Raw genomic sequence first — 20,221 nt, 5'->3', positions numbered from 1 at the left:
AGTGAAGTGGCTTGCCCAGGGCTACACAGTAAGTATCTGAGGCTGGATCTGAACTCAAGATCTTCTCGACTCCAGGCCGGGTGCTCTATCCCCAGCTGCCTATAATTACTGTAATTATCTCATTTTAGATCTGTGGTGTATATAATGGACCTGAAGGTCGTTTGTTCCCTTTCTTTTGCCTTCGGGGTTTATTTATTTTTGCTGAGGCAACTGGGGTTAAGTGACTTGCCCAGGGTCACACAGCCTGGAAGTGTGAAGTGTCTGATTTGAACTCAGGTCGTCCTGACTTCAGGACCGGCATTCTATCCACGGCGCCATCTAGCTGCCCGTTAGAAAAAGTTTTTTTTTTTTAATTTTATTTTTTATTTTTAAAGAAAAAATATTTATTTTAAAGGAAAAGTTCAGTCACAATTTCTCCAAGCCCCCAGTTAGGGAAGTTCCCAGCACCTGGCGTGAAGGGGGGCTTTGTCTAACTTTACATTTATCTTTGCCCTAAATTAATCTAGGAACACGTCTGCGAAGGGAAACGGCAGAGGGCGGTGTCTCTGGCCAGGTGCCATTGGGAGGGACGCTGGGGAAGAGCTGACCTCTTCGCGGGATAGCCCCCTTCCCCTTCCCCTCCCCCTCGTCCTCCCCTCCCCCCTCCTCTGTCCCGTCTCAGGCTCCCCCTGCTCCAGTCTCTCCGATCCGGAAGCTCGCAGTGTCCCCTCCCCCTCGTCCTCTCCTCCCCTCCCCCCTCTCCCCTCCCCCCTCTCTCCTTCCGTCTCAGGCTCCCCTGCTCCAATCTCTCCAGGTCGGAAGCTCATGTCTCCCCTCCCCTCCCCTCCCCTCCCCCTCCCCTCTGTCCCGTCTCAGGCCCCCTGTCAGTCCTCAGGCTCTGATCTCCCTCCCCTCAGTCCTCCCTCCCTTCCCCTCTCCCTCTCCCCTCTCCATTCCGTCTCCAGCTCCTGTCCAGTCTCTAGACCGGCTCTCGGGTCCTCTCCCCTCGTCCTCTCCTCTCCCTTCCCCCCTCCTCTGTCCCGTCTCAGCTCCCGGCTCCGGTCTCTCCGATCCGGGCTCGCAGTCTCCCTCCCCTCCTCCCCTCTCCCTTCCCTTCCGTCTCCAGGCTCCTGCTCCGTCCTCCAGGCTCGCAGTCTCCTCCCCTCCCTCTCCCCTCGTCCTCTCCTCTCCCTTCCCCCCTCCTCTGTCCCGTCTCAGGCTCCCCTGCTCCAGTCTCTCCGATCCGGAAGCTCGCAGTCTCCCCTCCTCCTCCCTGTGACGGCCCCGGCTTTGATTCATTCACGGGGTACAGGTACCGCGCGCTCTCCGCTGATTGGATGATTCGACCAAAAAGTGTTTTCAGCGGGTCTACACCAGGCCGCCAATCCCCAAGCATTTCCGGGGCCTGCTCCGAGCTGTTCCCGAGCCCCGGGGATACGGGAAGAACAGCGAGGAGCCCCGCACGCCGAGCGGCCCTCACGGAGCGTGCGCTCTCCCGCGGAGCCAGCGAGCCACAGACGCCGAGGACAACGGGGGGGAGGGGCTCCGGACGCTGAGGCTCACGGACCTTACCCACTGGCCGGTCTCACTGACTCCCCCCCAGGGGCCCGGGACCCTCGGCCCCAGCGTAGGGACTGCCAGCCTCGGCCGCGGCCCCGCTACGCCCCTCCTTTCTCGGGCGGAGCCAACCACACCAATGCCACGGGAGGGAGGGCGCGGGTCCTTCCCCGTGACCGCACGTGCTGGGGTTGATGAAGGGGAGTGGCCCGGCCCTGCGCCTGCGCAGTGGGTCGGGGAGGCCCGAAGAGTTCTGCTGGGGGCGGGGTTAGAGCAGAGATTGGGAAAGAGGAGGGGCCTATATTGGCGCCTGCCCAATGGGCGGTGTGAGACTGCTGGGGGCGGGGTTAGTGGAGGCGGGAGCCTGCCTTTGCGCCTGCTCCGTAAGCGCGCGCGAGTCCCGCGTGGTGCGGCCCGCTTCAGGGGCGCGTGCTGTGCGTTGCTAGGCGACGCGGGACGGAGGCGGGATTCGAGGGGCGCACTTCCGGGGAATCCTGGGTCCAGAGCGGAAGTTTTCGCGGTTGCCTTAGCAACTGTACCTCTGAGGGCTCACTCAGTCTCAGGGAGGCTGCTTTGGTGAGGTTCCTGGTCCCTGACCCAGGTGAGGCTGAGGCAGCGGCCGCTCGGACCTCCGGGGCTCACGGGAGCAGCGGCGGCCGGGGACGCGCCCGCCCCATTTTGCCGACGGGGAGACTGAGGCCCCGAGCCCCGGAGGCAGAGGCGCGAATGCGCCTGGCCGCGGTCATGGGATGTGGAGGTTCAAACCTCTCCATTTCACTGACGGGGAAACTGAGGGCGCGGATCCGGCCGCCGGTCACGCTGCCCAGGGAGCCCAGCTAGAGCGAAGGAACACGGAGTCCCGCCCCGTCCTTTCACAGGGAGGGAAACTGGCACCTGCGCAATGGAGGCCTCTGCCCTGGGCATCCCCTCCCCCCGCCTCGTGTTACTGTGTGGCTCTGGCTGGGCCACTGATTGCATCCGCCCCGGGGGGGAGGGGCCCTGGGCAAGGCCGGCTCGGGCCTCGGTTTCCCCCACCTGTCTGCGGTTCTTCTGGTCCCCTCCCCTCCCCGTGTGACGCCCCGGGCCCTGCCGTCTGGACCCAGCTGGGGCCCCTTTGGGGCCCGGCCCCCGCCAAGACTCTTGGGTAACGTCCTCACTGCTCGGCCAGCACTACCCCCCTCCCCCCCGGCGTGAGCCCGGCAGAGGGGCTGAAGCATCCGTCCTGAGGGGGCGGCAGGGCTGAGCTCGGTCCGGTGACTTTCTCTGTCCGTACCAGGGAGGCGTGGCCCTTTTGCGGTTGTCAAAAAGCCGGGCTCCCAGCGCCAGGCTGTTTTTTTCCCTGGGCTGCTTAGGACGGCCGGCGCTCGAGTAACGGGTTTCCGGTGGTTCTCTTGGCAGCGCTTCCTGAGGTGCCTCCTTCCCTCCTTGCCTGGAGGGATGGCGACCCCGCGGGTCTCGCAGTACCTGCCTCCGGACATCGACCCTACCAAGATCCCCATTGCCTATGGGAGCCGGGCTCTGCCCAAGCTGAACGAGGAGCTCCAGGCTGTGGAGCTGCTGACTCGGAAGAAGGCCCTCATGGCCCTGTGTGACCGGTGCCGGCCCGAGCGTGTAGGGCCCGTCCGCTGGGTAGGTGCCCGGGGTGGCGCCCCGGGAGGCTCCCGGGGGCAGGGGGGTGGGGGCCCCCAGCTCCGACAGCCGCCCGGGAGGGACGAGGTGGGGCCCCCGGCTCCGACAGCCGCCGGGAGGGGGGTGGGGGGCCCCGGGCTCCGACAGCCGCCCGGGAGGGGCGGTGGGGCCCCGGGCTCCGAAGCCGCGGGAGGGGCAGGTGGGCCCCCGCTCCGCACCGCCCGGGGGGGGCGGGGTGGGGCCCCCCAGCTCCGGCCACCCGGGAGGGGCAGGGGTGGGGCCCCCGCTCCGCACCGCCCGGGGGGGCGGTGGGCCCCCAGCTCCGACGCCGCCCTCCGCTTCGGGGGCGGGGGGGGGTCCTCCTGGGCTCCGACGGCCGCCCGGGGAGGGGCGGTGGGCCCCCCAGCTCCGACCCGCCCGGGGGGCGGGTGGGGGCCCCCCCTCCGAAGCCCCGGGAGGGGCGGGTGGGGCCCCCCGGGCTCCCGCGCCGCCCGGGAGGGCGGGGTGGGCCCCCAGCTCCGACAGCGCCCATCCAGCCGGGGGCGGGTGGGGTCCTCCAAATCCGAGGCCCCGGGGAGGGGCAGGGGGCCCCAGCTCCAAAGGGCCGCCCGGGAGGGGCGGGTGGGGGCCCCGGGCTCCGACGCCCGCCCGGGAGGGGCGGGTGGGGCCCCGCTCGCACCGCCCGGGGAGGGCCAGGGGGCCCCCCACTCCGCAGCCGCCCCCAGGGGGGGCGGGGGGGGTCCCCGGGCTCCGCAGCCCCCCCGGGGGGACGAGGGGGAGCCCCCCGGTCCAAACCCCCGCCCATCCAGCTTGCGGGGGACGAGGTGGGGGTCCTCCTGGAGCTCCGACAGCCGCCCGGGAGGGACGAGGTGGGGCCCCCCAGCTCCGACAGCCGCCCATCCAGCTTGCGGGGGACGAGGTGGGGGTCCTCCTGGAGCTCCGACAGCCGCCCGGGAGGGACGAGGTGGGGTCCCCCCCCAGCTCCGACAGCCGCCCATCCAGCTTGCGGGGGACGAGGTGGGAGTCCCCCGGAGATCCGACAGCCGCCCATCCAGCTTGCGGGGGACGAGGTGGGGGTCCTCCTGGAGTTCTGATACCTGCCCAGGAGGGATGGCATGGGGATCTCCCTGCCTTCCTGGGTAGCCCGGGTGGGACAGCTCTGTTCCTTCGTCCTCCCCCCCCCCCCAGTGTCTCCACATACGCCAGCCTCCTGCTGGGGCGTCTTTCAGAAACCTGAAGATTGTGACCCCAGAAGTCAAAGTGCCCCAGTTTTCTCACCCAGGCCCCCAGCGCTGTTGTTTGTGCCTGGGCTCCAGCTTGTCCCTCTGCAAAGGTGGCTCTCGACTGACTGCCCGAGTCCAGAGGCGGCAGCCGAGAGAATAGAGGGAAGGATCCACCTTCCTTTTGTTCTTGGCCCGGGAAGCCTGTTCTAGTACAGCCTCGGATGAAGACGTAGCTGGGCAGACTTTGGATTCCTCCGTATGAGCTTAGATAAAATGCCCAGGTCTCTGTCATGTAAGCTGGGTTCCCTCCAGGTCAGAGCCTCGGACGTAGGCTCTATCTTCAGGCCGGCCCGTCACCAAGCCCCTTGGGACCTCCAGGGAGCTGCTCCCCGCCTTGGAAGGAAGCGCTTGCCTGAAGGCATTCTGGCCCTGTTCATCAGGTCCCGTGATCCCAAGCTTGGGGCCGGAGGGGGCACGAGCTGTGCAGGTGATGGAGAGATTAGGGGCCCCCAGTTGGGAGGCAAAGGCAAGAGCTCAGGTAAGCCGTGATCGAGGCTATAATGATCATGAGTTTGTCTGTGAAGCACTGATTTTAATTAAGAAACAATCACCTGCCCTTAGGGTTTGCCCATTCCAGGAGCCCCTCCCCATGTCTCAGAGGATCCCCCACCTACTCCCACAGGCCAGCCCTGAGTCCCTGAGGATGTCTCCAAATGAGTTTGTTCATTGTGCAGCTCCTTCATAGTCATAGCACCCGTCATATTGGTTTAGGTGGAGCCCACGTTTCTCCCCCAAGTCGGGCTTTTAGGAACTTGAGGGGGGCCGCCCTTTGGGGGCTTCTTGTTCTGCCCAGCTCCAGCAGGGCAGAAGAATAGGGAGCTTTAACCATCTTTGTGATTTGTTCTTCTTGGACGTGTGTCTGAATTGGCTAACAAAGCCTAGGGTGATTCTGGGCCCCTTCCCCCATCTGTTTGTGGTAAATTCATTTGGTATCTTAATATTTATGTGCCTGTTTCTTCCACTAAAACCCTTTTATGAGATCTTGTTACTTGGCAGTGAGGTGGATTAGGGGGTAGAACACAGGGCTTGGGTTCAAATCTCTGCAAACACTTCTGAGCCGTAGGACTGGGAAAGTGACTTTACCTTTCACAGCCCCAGTTTTTTCACCTCTAAAGTGGCAGTCCAAGTTGGGGGATCAGCTTGGCCTTGGGGTAACAGATTTTTCACGGACTGTTCCCTGAGGCATTAGTGGGTCTGTACTGCATGGGAAACGTCCCTCAGCTAGGTTCTTCCTTCCTACAAGTCTGGCCTTTCAGTGGAGACCTCCTGAACAGGAGGCCTCCCTGCCTGGGCCTGCATAACACTTGGGGTGCTGCAGTTCTCCCCAAGGCTTCTCAGCAGCCTGCTCAGACCCTCACTTTGACTCCTGGCTCAGCCCTGCCCTCATTCTGAGCATACTGCTCTCCTTAAAAAACTTTGATTGATGTCTCTTGTCTTTAAATCATAGTCATTCTGGCAAAAGGCCATCCAAAAGGAACCCTCCCTCGGAACAAAGGATTCTGTAGGGGGTGGGAACTCTGGAGAAGTATACTTGAGACAAGGATACTTACAACAAGGTGTTAACTCAGTGGGATTGATGAGATGATGGTTCTCCAGTTCCCATATATATTTAGAACTCAGCATGGTGATGTCATGGTTCTCTAGTTCCCATAGATACTTAGTACTTAGTGTGGTGATGTCATGATTCTCCAGTTCCCATATATACTTAGAAATCAACATGGTGATGTCATGGTTCTCTAGCTCCCATATATACTTAGAACTCACCATGGTGATGTCATGGTTCTCCAGTTCCCATATATATTCAGTACTGAGCGTGATGATGTCATGATTCTCCAGTTCCCATATATACTTAGAACTCAACATGATGATGTCATGGTTCTCCAGCTCCCATATATACTTAGTACTCAGCATGGTGATGTCATGGTTCCCTAGTTCCCATATATACTTAGTACTTAGCACGGTGATGTCATGGTTCTCCAGTTCCTATATATACTTAGAACTTAGCGTGGTGATGTCATGGTTCTCCAGTTCCCATATATACTTAGAACTTAGCGTGGTGATGTCATGGTTCTCCAGTTCCCATATATACTTAGAACTTAGCATGGTGATGAAATGGTTCTCTAGTTCCCATATATACTTAGTACTCAGCATGATGATGAAATGGTTCTCCAGTTCCCATATATACTTAGTACTTAGCGTGGTGATGTCATGGTTCTCCAGTTCCCACATATACTTAGAACTTAGCACAGTGATGTCATGGTTCTCTAGTTTGCACATACTCGGTATGCTGTAATGATGTAGGTATAATAGAGTATTTAAGGGCTGACAAGGACTGGAAATGAGACACTCCATCATTGACCATCCTGGTGGCCCTCCTGCCTCCTGCCTCCTGCCTCCTGCCTCCTGCACTAAGACTCAGACTGAGACTGGTTGAGACTGTCAGATTGCTACAGAAGACTGGCCGACAGTGTATGTCCCATTCTTCCCAGGTAGCCTACCTCTTCTGCTGTGAGTAGGGGGCGAGACTTCCTTTGTAAATGAAAACGTTTGCATTGTTACACTTATGGTGTACATTATTCCTTTGGGTCTCCTTATTTTACTCATCAGTTCATACAGATTTTCCCATGTTTCTCTGAATTCCGCACAGGCCACATGTGTTATTTGCAGAATTTCTTTACATTTTATATATCATAGGTTTTGAGTAATTTTTTAAAAAGCCATTCTCCTAATCTTAACCGAATTGAGAAGAAAGAGAAAGCTGGAATGTACTTGGGGAACTGTGTAGCTCTTTCAGTAATTCTAGGCGTTTTCCTAAAATAAAAACTTGTAATCCCAATATTCCTCTATGAAGCCGTAACTCCAATCATAGAATAGCACCATCTCCAAAGACCCCAAAGAAAGGTGAGGGTGGGAATAGGAACATTGTGACCTATTACGCAAAATAAATTCTCTTGCCACCACCAAAGGGTATTCCTAAATATTTTGCTATATAGTGGGCTTCTGTTCTGTTCTTGACCTTCTTGGAGTGTACAATTAGTAATGGAATTGCTGAGTCGATTGTTTAGCCAATATTTAATTCTAAATTGATTTCTTGACCAATTCATAGCTCTCTCAATAGCATATTAGTGAGTCTGCTCTTCTGCAGTCTCTCCAATATTAATTCTGTTTTTGTTGTTTTCCAAATTCTAATTTACCTTTCCTGTTGGATTTGGAACTCATTTTCTAATCATCGTTCATATTTTGTAGTTTGTCTTTCGAAAACCGTTCTTATATTTTACATGGTCATGCATCCCCGAATGATATCTTTTATGGTTCTCCTCATACACAATTTATTTTGGGTTATAGGTGGCAGCCTACTTACTCCCACCCTATGGCCTTCCATTGCTCTTTGGGCAACCTGAAGCTTGGGGTCTTTGGAGATGGCGGTATTCTTTGATTTTGGAGCCACATATTTTCTCGGAAGAATATTGGCATTATAGGTTTTTATTTTAGGGAGAAGCCTGGAGTTACTGAAAGGGCTACACAGTTTGTAGAGCACTTTCCTGGCTTTCTCTTTCTCCTCTTCAATTCTCTTGAGAGTGGATTGGCCATCTGTAGAATCTGTGTTGATGGACCAGCTCAGGGTTAGGGTTAGGGCCGTCCATTGCATGATTTGATCACTAGGCATTTAGTTTTTCATGGTGGATTGTTAGGTTAAATGATCGTGAGTCAGCTTGGGAGGCTCAGCAAGCACCAAGCCTTCGATGCCTCCCGTAAATAGCTGGAGGATCTTCTTTAGGACAGCTTGCCTGGTCTCCTCCATGACAGGGCAAACTCTTACCTAGTATTTGCCCCAATATCTCACATCTTTGCCTGCTATTGATAGCGAGAGTACTGTGACCAAAATCAACTCTGTCTTTGCCTCTTTTAGGCATGAAGAAATGTTGCATAATGGATAGAGCACTGGATTTAGGCTCCGAGAGACTTGGGTTCAAAACTATCACACTTACTGCCTGTGAGATCCGAAGAAAGTTCCTTCCCCCGGTCTACTTTTTTCTCCTCTGTGAAAAGAAGGGGACTGGATGAGACGGTTTCCGAGATTCCTCCCAGCTCTGGGAGGCCCTTGGTTGGAGGGGGGCTGTCGTGCTGCATTTTGTGCTCCTTTTGTAGCCACAGCAATAAGTATCTCCAGGATTCCTGTGTTCTGGGGACCTTTCCATCGGTTGTTTGGACTGTGATGTAAATACAGGGCATCCCAAAAGTTTCAGTGCCGTCTTAAGCTGTTCAAGCAAAAACGGCACCAGGACTTTTGGGACGCCCAGCATTGTTGGCGAAAGTCTTGATGGTTCCATCCCCGCGTCTCTGCCAGGATGTTTCCCAAGCAGTGTGTAGTTCGTTTTCAGAAGGGCTTTGCTGAGGTGAGAAAGAAGGCCTATAGATCAGTAATGTCCCCTTCAGGACTTTTTTTTTTTTTTAAATAGTACTAATACCATTGGTGATTAAAAAAAAAAAATCAGTATTTTCCCTGCTTTCAGATGTCTTTAGAACCAACCCCCAACTAAAAATTACATCCCTTTCATCCTGGGCCTCCTTTCCGATGGGAGACGTTAACAGCCTGGCAGCTTTCTGATTTCATGTCCCATTGTAGATCTCTTCTGACTCTGATGGTAGTGTCCAAATGTAATGACTTTTCTGTCTCAAGGAAAAAAAAAGTTCATTGTGGATGTCTTCATTCCCCCTTCTCTACCCTTCCCCTTCCCGCTATTTTCCTTCTATTTTTTTTTTCAGCTTCATTTTAAAATGCTCTTGGGATAGTCTGGCTTCATTGACCCTTGTGCCACACTTTCTATTTTTTCCTCTCTATTATTTCTCATAGTTTTATGAGCTGATACTTCTCATAAACTCCCACTATCCTTCCCTTCAGGGTTTGGCCATGGCCAAACCCTCTCTCTCAGGAGATCTCGGGAGAGCACATTTTTGCTGACTATGGGAAGTTATAGTTTAAAAAAATCTTCCTTATTATGGAATTTGCTTTTATTTGATAAAGTATTAGAGCAAATAGTGGTAGACAATATTGATATTGCCTTTATCCTTTAAAAAATATATCAAGTTGTAGCTATTTTTAATTTATTCAGTTATCTTCTCATTTTTGCTCTAATTTGGCGTTGATTTTGCTTTTCCTCTAAAAAATTTTATAATTTGACTATATGCAAACATTTCATTTATAGATGATTCTCTGAGTTGTAACTAATTATATAAAAACTCTTAAGATATAGTCAATTTCAGCTGTAATGAAGATAAATTAGGAGCCTTCTCAGTAAAATCAGGGACGAAACAAGGATGCCCATTATCATCATTACTATTCTATATTATTTTAAAAATGTTAGCTATAGGACTAAGAGGAGAAAAAGAAGTCAAAAGAATTAGAAAATTCAGAAAACAAAACCATCACTCTTTGCAGATGCTATGATGATATGCTTAGAAACACCTAGAGAATCAATGAAAAAACTAGTTGAAATAATCGACAACTTCAACAAAGTTGCATGATATAAAATAAAACCACATAATTCATTAGCATTCCTATATGTTACCAACAAAGTACAGCAGGAAATAAGATAAAGAAAAATTTCACTTAAAACAACCACAGACAGTATAAATTACTTGGGAGTTTACCTGTCAAGACAAACCCAGGAACTAACTATATGAATACAGTTACAAAACACTTCTCACACAAAGTTACATCTAAACAACTGGAGACCTATTACTTGTTCAAGGATAGGTCAAGCCAATATAATAAAAATGACCATTCTACTTAAATTAATTATTCAGTGCATACTAATGAAATTAGCAAAAAAAAATCATAGATAAAATTCATCTGGAAGAACAAAAGGTTAAGAATATCAAGGAGATAAATTAAAAAAAACATGAAGGAAGATAGTCTAACCATACCATATCTCAAATTGTATTACAAAGTGGTAATCATCAACACAGTCTGGCACTACAGAGTGGTGGAACAGTAGAATGAATTAGGTACATAATACTACATAACATTGAATGACTAGTTCTAGTGTTAGATAAAATACAAAGTTCCAAACTTTTAGGACAAGAATTCTCTATTTGAGAAAAATTGCTGGGAAAACAGGAAAGCTGTTTGACAGAAACTAGGGACAGACCTTCATCTTTTACTCTATACCAAGATAGAGTCAAAATGGGTACATGATTGCGACATACAGGGTGATATCATAAGCAAATTAGGGGAATATGGAATAATTAACTGTCAACTCTGTCGATAAGAGAAGAATTTATGATCAAATAAGACGTAGTATTATGAGATGTAAAATAGCTAATTTTGATTACATTAAATTAAAAAGTCTCTGCATAAACAAAATCAATATAGAAAAGAGTAGAAGGAAAGCAGAAAATTGGGGGAAAATTTTTACAGCAGATATCCCTGTAAAGGCATCATTTCTCAAATATAAAGAGAACTGAGTCAACTTTGTAAGAAAATAAATCATTCTCCATTTGATAAATGGGTAAAGGAAGAAGAAATAAAAGCTATATTCATATAAAAATGCTCTGAATCATTATGGATTGAAGAAATGCAAATTAAAACAAAGCTAATGTATCATCTCACATCTATCATATTGGCTAATATGATAGAGAAAGGAAATAAATGTTGGCAAGGATGAGGAAAAATTGAGACACTAGTTACAGTTGGTGGAGTTGTGCATGATGTCATCACTCTGGAAAGTAATTTAAAACTATGTCCAAAGGGCTATAAAGCCGTGCAATCCCTTTGGCCCAATAATACTATTAGCAGGTCTGAATTCCATAAAGATAAAATCAGAAGGAACTATATGTACAAAATATTTATAGCAGTTCTTTTTGTGGTGGCAAAGAACTGGAAACTGAGGAGATAGCCATCAGTTGGAGACTGACCAAAACAAGTTGTGACATAAGATTTTTATGGAATATGATCATGTTATATGAAATGATGAACAGGATGTTTTCAGGAAAACTTAGAGGAACTTACATGAACTGACACAAAGTGAAGTGAGCAGAACCAGAAGAACATCGTACACAGTAACAGCACTATTGTATGATGATCAGCTGTGAATGACTTGGCTCTTCTCCTGCAATACAATTATTCAAGACAGTTCTGAAAGACATATGATGAAAAATGCTACCCATCTTCAGAGAAAGTTAACTGATAAGGTCTGGATACAAATTGAAACATACTTTTTGAACTCTTTCTTTTTTTTTTGGAAACATGGCTAACATGGAAATGCATTTTACATGACTACACATGTGCAACCTGTGTCAAATTGCTTGCTTTCTTGGAGGTGAGGCAGGGGAGGGAGAGAGAGAATTTGGAATTCAAAAAAAAAAATCAATGTTCTTATTATATGTAATTGGAAAAAATTAAATATAACATTTTTCACTTAAAAAAGATAGTCAATTCTATTTTTTGTGACATTATTCAGTTCTTACCAGTGCCATTGGATTCTTGTCTTGAAGAAAGTACTCAGAGATGATTCCTTTGAGAGAGAGAGGTGCTTTATGAGGAAACATCTGTTATAAAAACAAAGCTACAATAAAACTTTTAAAAAAGAAAGACAACAAATGTGTTCATGTTATATGTAGGGGTGAGGCTTTTGTCTGGACCATAAGCCTCTGACTTCTTTCCTTTTTGTTACAGATAATATAGTTTCCACAGTGTTTTTCAGTGCCTTTCTCATGCTCACTTTTGCATTAAAGTCACTGAAAATTAAAGTATATGTGGATTTTGAGAAGATCAGATTTCCAATTCCACTTTGTAATTGATTCTTTTCTGTGTCCCCTGGGCCTCCATATGTTGTAAAATTGCCTAAGGCATATTTCTGTGCTTTCCTCATTAACCTAAGTTGTCCCATAAATCACCTTAATTCAAAGAATTACATTGCCTCTACACATCCATGTACAATTAAGGGAGAGCCGTGACCTCATTACCCAGCCTTGTAAGATGCGGGTGGGTGCCAGGAAGTCTGTTATTTCTGCCATGCGGGCTGTCCTTCAAGAAGGTCTGGACTCTCCCATGCAGGTAAATACAGCCATTGGGCTTTCCCTAGCAACAAGGTGGAAGGAGAGCTTGTTGCTGATCTTATACTCTTGACTTCCATTCAGTCTGTATTGTTTGATGCTTCCTGTTCTCGGGTCTCTTGTATTTCTCCCAATTATGTGAAGGCTAGTAAGTCTTACCTTGTGGTTTTTTAATTGAGTGAAGAGTCGAGCGACCACTGTTATTGATAATTGCTAGTCTTGCCGGTAAATTCAACGTGCTTGGAATTTCGTGCCTCAGTTTGCCTTAGTTTCATTTGGAGGGCTATCTCAAAGTCATAGTTTCTCTTCATCCTCCTCTGCAACAAGCTGCAGGTATTTAGTGAAATGATATTTTCTATTGCCTTTGAGAGTTCCACAAATTGAACTCTGTGAAATACTTTATTTGGGAGAACTGTCCTTTTATTTAGCTTCAGGCCCCTCAGAGTTTCAAGTTGCACTTACAGTGAAAAGGTCAGTGTTTCTATGATTGAGTTCCTTCAGTAGAAATTTGCCAGCTCGGTTGTTGGACTAGGATCTCATGTACCGAAAATTAAATTAATATGTATCAGCATTCTAAGAATTGTACTGTTTTCTGGGTTCACCAGGAGGCAGAGGATGGTGGATTGCTTGCACTCAGGAATTGTAGAGCTATAGTGGACAATAGAATATCTGCACTGAATCCAACAGGGCTCTGGGAAGAGAGCCACCAGGCTACCTTAGGAGGCGTGAACTGGTCCGTGTCCAGGAATAGCCCCTAAGCTTCTAGCCTAGGGCAAGAGAGAAAGAGCCAGCCTACTGGAAGAAATATTTATTTACTTATAAAGTGTTTATTTTTTAACATTCATTTAAAAAACTTGGGCTTAATTCTCTCCCTTCAGCCTCTTTCCTACCCATTGAGAAGGCAAACAATATAATTTTACATGCAGAACATATTTCTCTATTAGCCACCTTTAAAAAAAAGCAATAAAAATAAGGAGAGACGATTATATTTCAGTTTGCACCCAGAATCCATTAGTTCTCTCTCAGGAGGAGGATAACTTTTCATCATGAATCTTTTGGAATTGTCTTGGATCATTGTCTTGATCAGAACAGCCAAGTCTTTCAGGGTTGATCGTTACAGTATTGCTATCACCATGTACCGTGTCGTACTGGTTCTGCTCCCTTCCCTCTGCATTAGTTCCTACAAGAGAGACAGTCTTTAACTGCACAGTTCTTTTTGTTGACCGACAGCCACTTCGGCCAGCCTGCCAAGTCGGAAACAAGCAGGACCATGTTTTCTTTTTCTTTCCTTCTTGTATTTCTGTCCAAAGGCTGGGTCAGCTTTGGACGGAGGCTCTCCCTCTTTAGCCGGGCTTGTTTTTGGACGAAGGATCTTGGTGGTGGGAGCGTTTCCAGCATAGTGGAAGCTGCCAAAGTGGTATGCCGAGCCCTCTCCTGCATGGCACAGGCGGCATTCCTCACAGGCAGGGCTTGTGGACATCGCCACTGCACGACAGCCCTCAGAGACTTGTTTTCAGTCTTCCTCTCACTAGCTTAGAGTAAGAGCTCTGAACCTCACAAATGCTCAAAGGGATTTCTCATTTCCAGGGTTTCTGGAAAGCTTGAAGCACCTGCTAAAAGATGAAGACAGCATCGTGCGGCAAAAGACGATTGAGATTCTGTATATCATGGCGAACCACAGCGTGGGCAGGTGGGTGTGCTCGGACAGCCTCTGTGGCGGCGGGAACCTTGGGCTTGTTAAAAAGGACCCAAGAACATCGCTCAGATCACTGGCCCTGGGGTCGAGCTCTCTTGCTTGCTTCCTTCTGCCCTTCTGGCAGACCCCTCAAGCTCTCTTTTTCAGGTTCTCCATTGTAAGGTGAGGGGCTGGGATTAGCTCATTCAGAGGCCCCTTTCTAGTGCTCAGCCCGGTGACAACTGGGTGCCTTCTGTCTTAGAGGCGTTTCTCTTCGGGCATGTGGGAGGCTGGGATGGAAAGAGCATTCTGCCCAAGGAACTAGGACCCCCCTCACTGTGGATGAGACAGGGACAAATGACTGGTCTCTTTGGAGAGCACCAAATGTTGGGGTTTGGGCATGTGAAGAACTCACAATGGCTATTCTCTTTGGCCATAGGTGGGTTTATTTAGGAGGAGAGGCTACGGGCAAAGTGAAAGGATACCAGGTACGGTAAATATAGAGTTGGGAAAGGGGATTTAATAATTAATGGTAAAGACAAGTTCCCTAGAGGAACTCAGAGTTAGCCAGGAGGAAGGAAACACTCCATGAGGTTGGGAATGCCCTTAGTTGGCAGGCTAAAACCTTAATGGGATCTAGCACCCTACAAGAGTTAGTTAGCTATAAAAAGGAGAAAGACACTATAAGAAATAGTGGGGGAATGAGAGTAAAGCCATCATAAAACATGGTGGGGGGATGAGAGGAGAGACTTCATATGGCACAGGAGAAGGGTGAGGGGAAAGACCCCACAAGGCAGAGTGTCATGAAGGACTGACCTTCCAAAGGGGTTCAGCAAAGATGGTGTGAGCCATAGGCAGAAGATTTATAGGGCAAATTTATTCTCTGGCATTTCTGACAGGATGCAGCAAAGTAGGGCTATCCACATTGGCAGAGGAGGAACCTTCAGAGAGGGTGGGACCACAAGGATAAATTGATTCCTATCAGTGCCTTGCCCAGAGAGCAATTCCATCAATATTTCATTCTTTCTCTACCAACCACACCCAGGATCTCATCATTTCCCCATTCTTTTAATTTGCTAAATATTTTGAAAAGTTGGGGGTTCTTAAACAGAAGGGGGTCTGGCAGACTGATGCTAAAATTTTAGAGTCCAATCCTGGGACATTAAAGTAATTTCCAGAAGCTGGAGTGAAATGCAGTGGCCTGTGAGGTGAGTGTTACCGAGATGAACTGAAGCCAAAGTTTGGTGACTCCACAGGGTCTCCTGTTGCTTACCAGGGGCACAGTAGTATAGATTAGCACAGGGTCAGTTTGTACTTTACAGGGGGCTCACTTAGATGATAGGTAGCATTTTGCTGGGGTCCATTTGTCCCAATAATCAATTTCCACCCTTCCCCCCAAAAATGGGTCCTTTGAGGTATGGGGCTAGGAATGGGCATAGAGCTGTGTCATCCTAGAGGATCCCAGTTTGGAGGGGTGCTGAGCTTGAGGGGTGGGGAAGGACCTGATTGCAAATTGAGTTTAGTTCTGAATCAGATCCCTGAATCTGGTAGTTACAGCTGTTTTAACAGCGAATTGACCAAAGCTAGAAGGAAACAAACCTAACAAAGAAGAGGTTAGGGACAGAGAATGACTGTTGGAGAGGGTCTCCCATTGGAGACATTTCTCTTGTAAGGTTCATCAGAAATGTTTAGAGAAGGCTAATCTTAGAGCCTGTTGTTTGGCCAAAAACTTCTCTGCTAGGAGAGACCTTGCATTCAGTTGAGAAAGAAAATCCAGGTGCAACTAGGTGATGGAGTTTAAATCTGATCTCAGACACTTACCACTTCCTAGCTGTGTGGCCTTGGGAGAGTCACTTAACACCCTTTATCGCCGCAAAAAAAGAAAAAAAAAAAAGGAAAACCTAGAAGGGGCAACGAAAAGAATCTCAATTCCCAGAGACCTCCACTAGAGGTCCTTTGGTCAAAAGCCTACTGCAGAACAGAAGATGATGATTAGAAGAGGAGTGCCATGGTAGGGTGCCAACCAAGGAAACTAGCCAAGATCTCCACAAAGGAGATTGCTTGGAATTATGTGTAACCCAAACACAGTTTTCAGAAAGGGGACTCCCATCAGACTGACCGAGATATATAGGCCAAATAGTCATTTACCCACAACGAAAAACAGTCATTTACCTAATGACCACACATTTTCAGATAGAAAACAGCAAGATTTTACATACTTGTATTTTTCTCATGGCTTTTAAGTTGACCAGTTGCTCTGATTATAGACATTTGCTGTAAGAGAGAAAAACAGGGACATGATTATAACAGGCCAAAGCATCCTTAGCTGTTTGACTTCAGATATGAAGATCATGAATGAATTCTACCCCTACTGCTCAGACTTGGGAATGATTCCTGTAGAAAGGAACACAATTGGGAAATAAGTTAGAAGTATCTGATCTCAAGTAGAACTCAAAAAGCTATCCTTCAAACTTCTTTTCTTCCCGGATACAATCAAACCAACCTCCACCTTTTGAAATTCTGTGGCATTTCTCTGGGATGTGGATGTTCTGATTTATTGATCCTCCTCTATACCTGGATTCAAACTTGAGAAATAATATTAGTTATGGTATCCTAAGAAGTTTTCTCTTAAATAGCCAAGTCCTACATCATTGACGTCAGATCTTAAAAAAGGCTTACAAGTCATTGTGGGTAACCTAAATCATCTCAGGGTTGATATAATGGCAGGAATTCCATGCCACTCTTTGTTTTCACATGTGTCTGTGCAGCACAGTCAAAACTAGGTGCAGAAAAAGTAGAGGTTTTGCTTGCAAAAGAACCAATGCTGTCAGGTTAAAATCCTGCTTTAGGTATTTTAAGAAAGCTATAGATCATATTTGTTAATCATAAACAGTGAGACCATGATGCACTAAATAAATGTTAAATAATTTGCTGAAGACAGATGGAAACCATGGTAGAAGTAATGGATTTTGAAATACTCATTTTTAGAATTTGCTTTTAATCAGAAAAAAGATCTCACAAATTTCTCTTAGAGTTCCCTGTATCACTAAACAGTAGAACTCTTGATACAGCATATTATCTAAGTAGATGTTCAACATTCATCCCTTTTGTCCCTTTAAATAATGGAAGCAATTTCACTTAATCAGCAGAAGAGTCCAGAGAAGGACTGAGGAGTGAGTGTTCTTTTTTTATCACTTATCCCCAGGGGAAAGGGCTCAGGCCAGGACTAAGCAGGAGCCACATGGGTCCAGTAAGGGGGAAGGATGGATTATGTCCTCATGCCTTCATATTCCAAGGCCATGAAATTATGCAAATAACTAGTATTTCAGAGTAACTCCCAAAATCCTAATCAAGAATTTCCAAAAGTTTAAAGGTGAGGAGACTTCAAAACTATTTCTACTTGTTATAATGGAATTTTATACTTTTGAAATTTTACAGTTTTCCCTTTTGTCTCTTTAAGTAAATTTCTATCTTTGTTTAAAGGAGGAAATGAGATATAAATAATTTTTAACATAGAGAATTTAAATAATTGTGGGCAAAACTTCTCAAAACATATCACATGTCCAGCAGGGTGACAGAAGTTTAAAACATAGCTCATACAATTTTTTTTAATAAATTGTACAATATACAATTTAGAAAGCAATATAACACCTTAAATATAATTATATAATTATAATTAAATATAAATCTAATCAGAGGAGATACAAACATGTGACCTCTTTAGGTTGCTAGAGAACTTTGTTTTAATATCCAGTTTTTAGTTTAAAATTAAATCAAAGAGTAATGCACATATATCTCTAAAATCTTATTCCCAGATAAGTCCACAGTTTTAGCATATACCAATTCATTGTGATTATCTCTTACAATTTAGAAGCATTTAGTTGGCTCATTATGTTTCATATTTCTTATCATGTGGACAAAGTTTACATTTTACAACTAAAATGCATATGTGACTATCAAATAGCTTAGATACTAGAGAGAATTACCCTTCTGGCCACATGGCAAGACTTGGCAAGTCATAAAACCTATTTCCTGGAATCTTAGGATCCTGACTTATCATTTTCAATTCAGCCACTAAAATCCCACCAATACTGAATGGTACAGATTTCACTGTGATTTCCTGGGGATGAATTAGTAATGATAATTTTAGATGGTCAATATTAAAGCATCAGAAATGGCAATTTTTTAGGGAGAACTCAGCTATAATAAAATTTGGAATTTCAACTATTGCCATTCTGCATTTGCTATTTTAACAGAACCCCAATTTAAATTTAAATTGGACTTTCTATGAGATATTAGCAAAGAGCACTTGAGATTCTCCAAGCAGGGTCACAGATCTGGAGCTTCTAATGGCATCATTAATAAATGTGCCAACATCACTGTGAACTATAATTGCACAGACATTTTGACCCTCGGATAATATCAAGTCTCTCTCTGCTATTTCATCCATATGATTATTCCCTAAAAGTCCATATGGAAGAGGATCACAGTTGTCAATGGAAAGAGGAGAAATGTTTATTCAAAGCAAAATAATGAATTGTTGAATTAACTGAATTTACATTAAGGATTGTAAATCCAAAGCTTAATTAGGATTAATTCTAAATGAAATAAAGCAGAATGATTTAAAAAAATTAATTTAAAATACTTATTCTAAGTGGGAATTAGATCTTTTAATTTGAAAGGAAAAAAATAATTATGTTTGTATGGCACAGATTTTATGTATCTATCAGTGGTAAAATATTTTAATATATTTTGTTATAAAAATATACAAAAGATGACTTTGTACCTTTCCTTCACTAAATATGAACAACTTTGATTGCAAGAGTTTATACAAGAAGAAAAAGACAAAATTCTTTACCAATTTTTCAGGATTGGAACAAATTGGTTATAATTTTATCCCATTTTTTCCTTAGTTGAAACATTGAAGAATATAATTTAGAATCAGATTCCCGATTTAAATTCACACAAATTTAAAATTATATCTTTTGGGAGAAACTTTTTTTGAATGTAGTTTGTTTTCCAAGTGAGGTCTCTACCTTGAAAATCACTAACATTCAAATCTGTTCTCTTGGAGCCCCCAAATTTTAAGGTGGCCAAAATCCGCCCCTCCATGTTACAATCATTTTCTTTTCTACATTTCATCTATCCATTTGACCCTTCTGCAGGAAGGATGAAGGAAAGAGATTTCTATGGGGTGCAGGATGGCTTATATTCTAGAATTCTCTATTCAGTTGGAGGGAAGGAGGAAAGATCTTGGGGGTACAAAGTGAGCTGCTGAAAGGACCACACCCTTCTACATACTCGGAGTCCCAAGAGGAGGATTTTAGGACTTTGGGGGTCGGGGACACACAGGATTCCCATCTGGAGAGGAACTGAGGCTGAGTCTAGGGCATGGGATCGGATGGGGTGCTGAGGAGCTTACCATTCATCAGAGAGGCTGGACTGGACATAATGTCTTACAAGTAGTGACTTTGGCAGTTCCGCAGTCAGTCCCTTCAATGGAGAGGAGGATGTTTTTTATCTCGGGAAAGGTTAGCTTTTAAGAAAAATTCAGGTTAGTTGAATCACAAAGAGATGGCAGAAAGTGGCAGACAGGCAGAAACAGAAGCACTGAGACCCAAAACAACAACACAGAGAAAGAGCGCTTTTTAAATCCTAGTTGGCCAGATATTACTCTAGTTCTCCTTTGCAATATTGGGGAGCCCAAACACCCTAAAACCCCCAAATCCTATGCTCAAGTGACTTTACTCACTCACCCGGCATCCTGGAGTGAAGTGGGGATATGTGTTATACACACAATTGTCCTCAGAAAGCATGACCGATTAGGGAGTGTCCCCCCTACTTTTAGGTCCTTCACTTGCCTTCCAGTGAGCAAAGTGAACATCTTACGGATGTTCTGTAGGTTTGTTGGGTTCTCAGCTGTCACACCCCTGCCTTAGTTGAGGAGAAAAATATTGGGGTGTGCATTTCTTAGCATTTGTCAAGAAGAAGGGCAAGGGTTTCTAGCACCCCGTTGCCCTGGGGAACAGTTCTGTCAGTG

The 20,221-nt window shown here is 46.5% G+C and overlaps 1 protein-coding gene across 1 annotated transcript in view; it reads left to right on the top strand.

Moving 5' to 3' along the window:
- The first annotated feature begins 2,045 nt into the window (after positions 1-2,045).
- Positions 2,046-20,221, top strand: part of RSPH14 (radial spoke head 14 homolog) — a 112,628-nt gene continuing 94,452 nt past the window's right edge. The window contains exons 1-3 of the mRNA XM_031948957.1: positions 2,046-2,137; positions 2,935-3,169; positions 14,094-14,196. Of these exons, the coding sequence (XP_031804817.1) occupies positions 2,974-3,169; positions 14,094-14,196 (299 nt within the window). The 5' untranslated portion in view covers positions 2,046-2,137; positions 2,935-2,973. The remainder of the gene's footprint in view (positions 2,138-2,934; positions 3,170-14,093; positions 14,197-20,221) is intronic.

Source organism: Sarcophilus harrisii, chromosome 1, assembly GCF_902635505.1.
Source record: "Sarcophilus harrisii chromosome 1, mSarHar1.11, whole genome shotgun sequence".
Taxonomy (NCBI): domain Eukaryota; kingdom Metazoa; phylum Chordata; class Mammalia; order Dasyuromorphia; family Dasyuridae; genus Sarcophilus; species Sarcophilus harrisii.
Note: the sequence above shows the minus strand (reverse complement) of the source record. Positions and strands in the feature narration are given on the sequence as shown.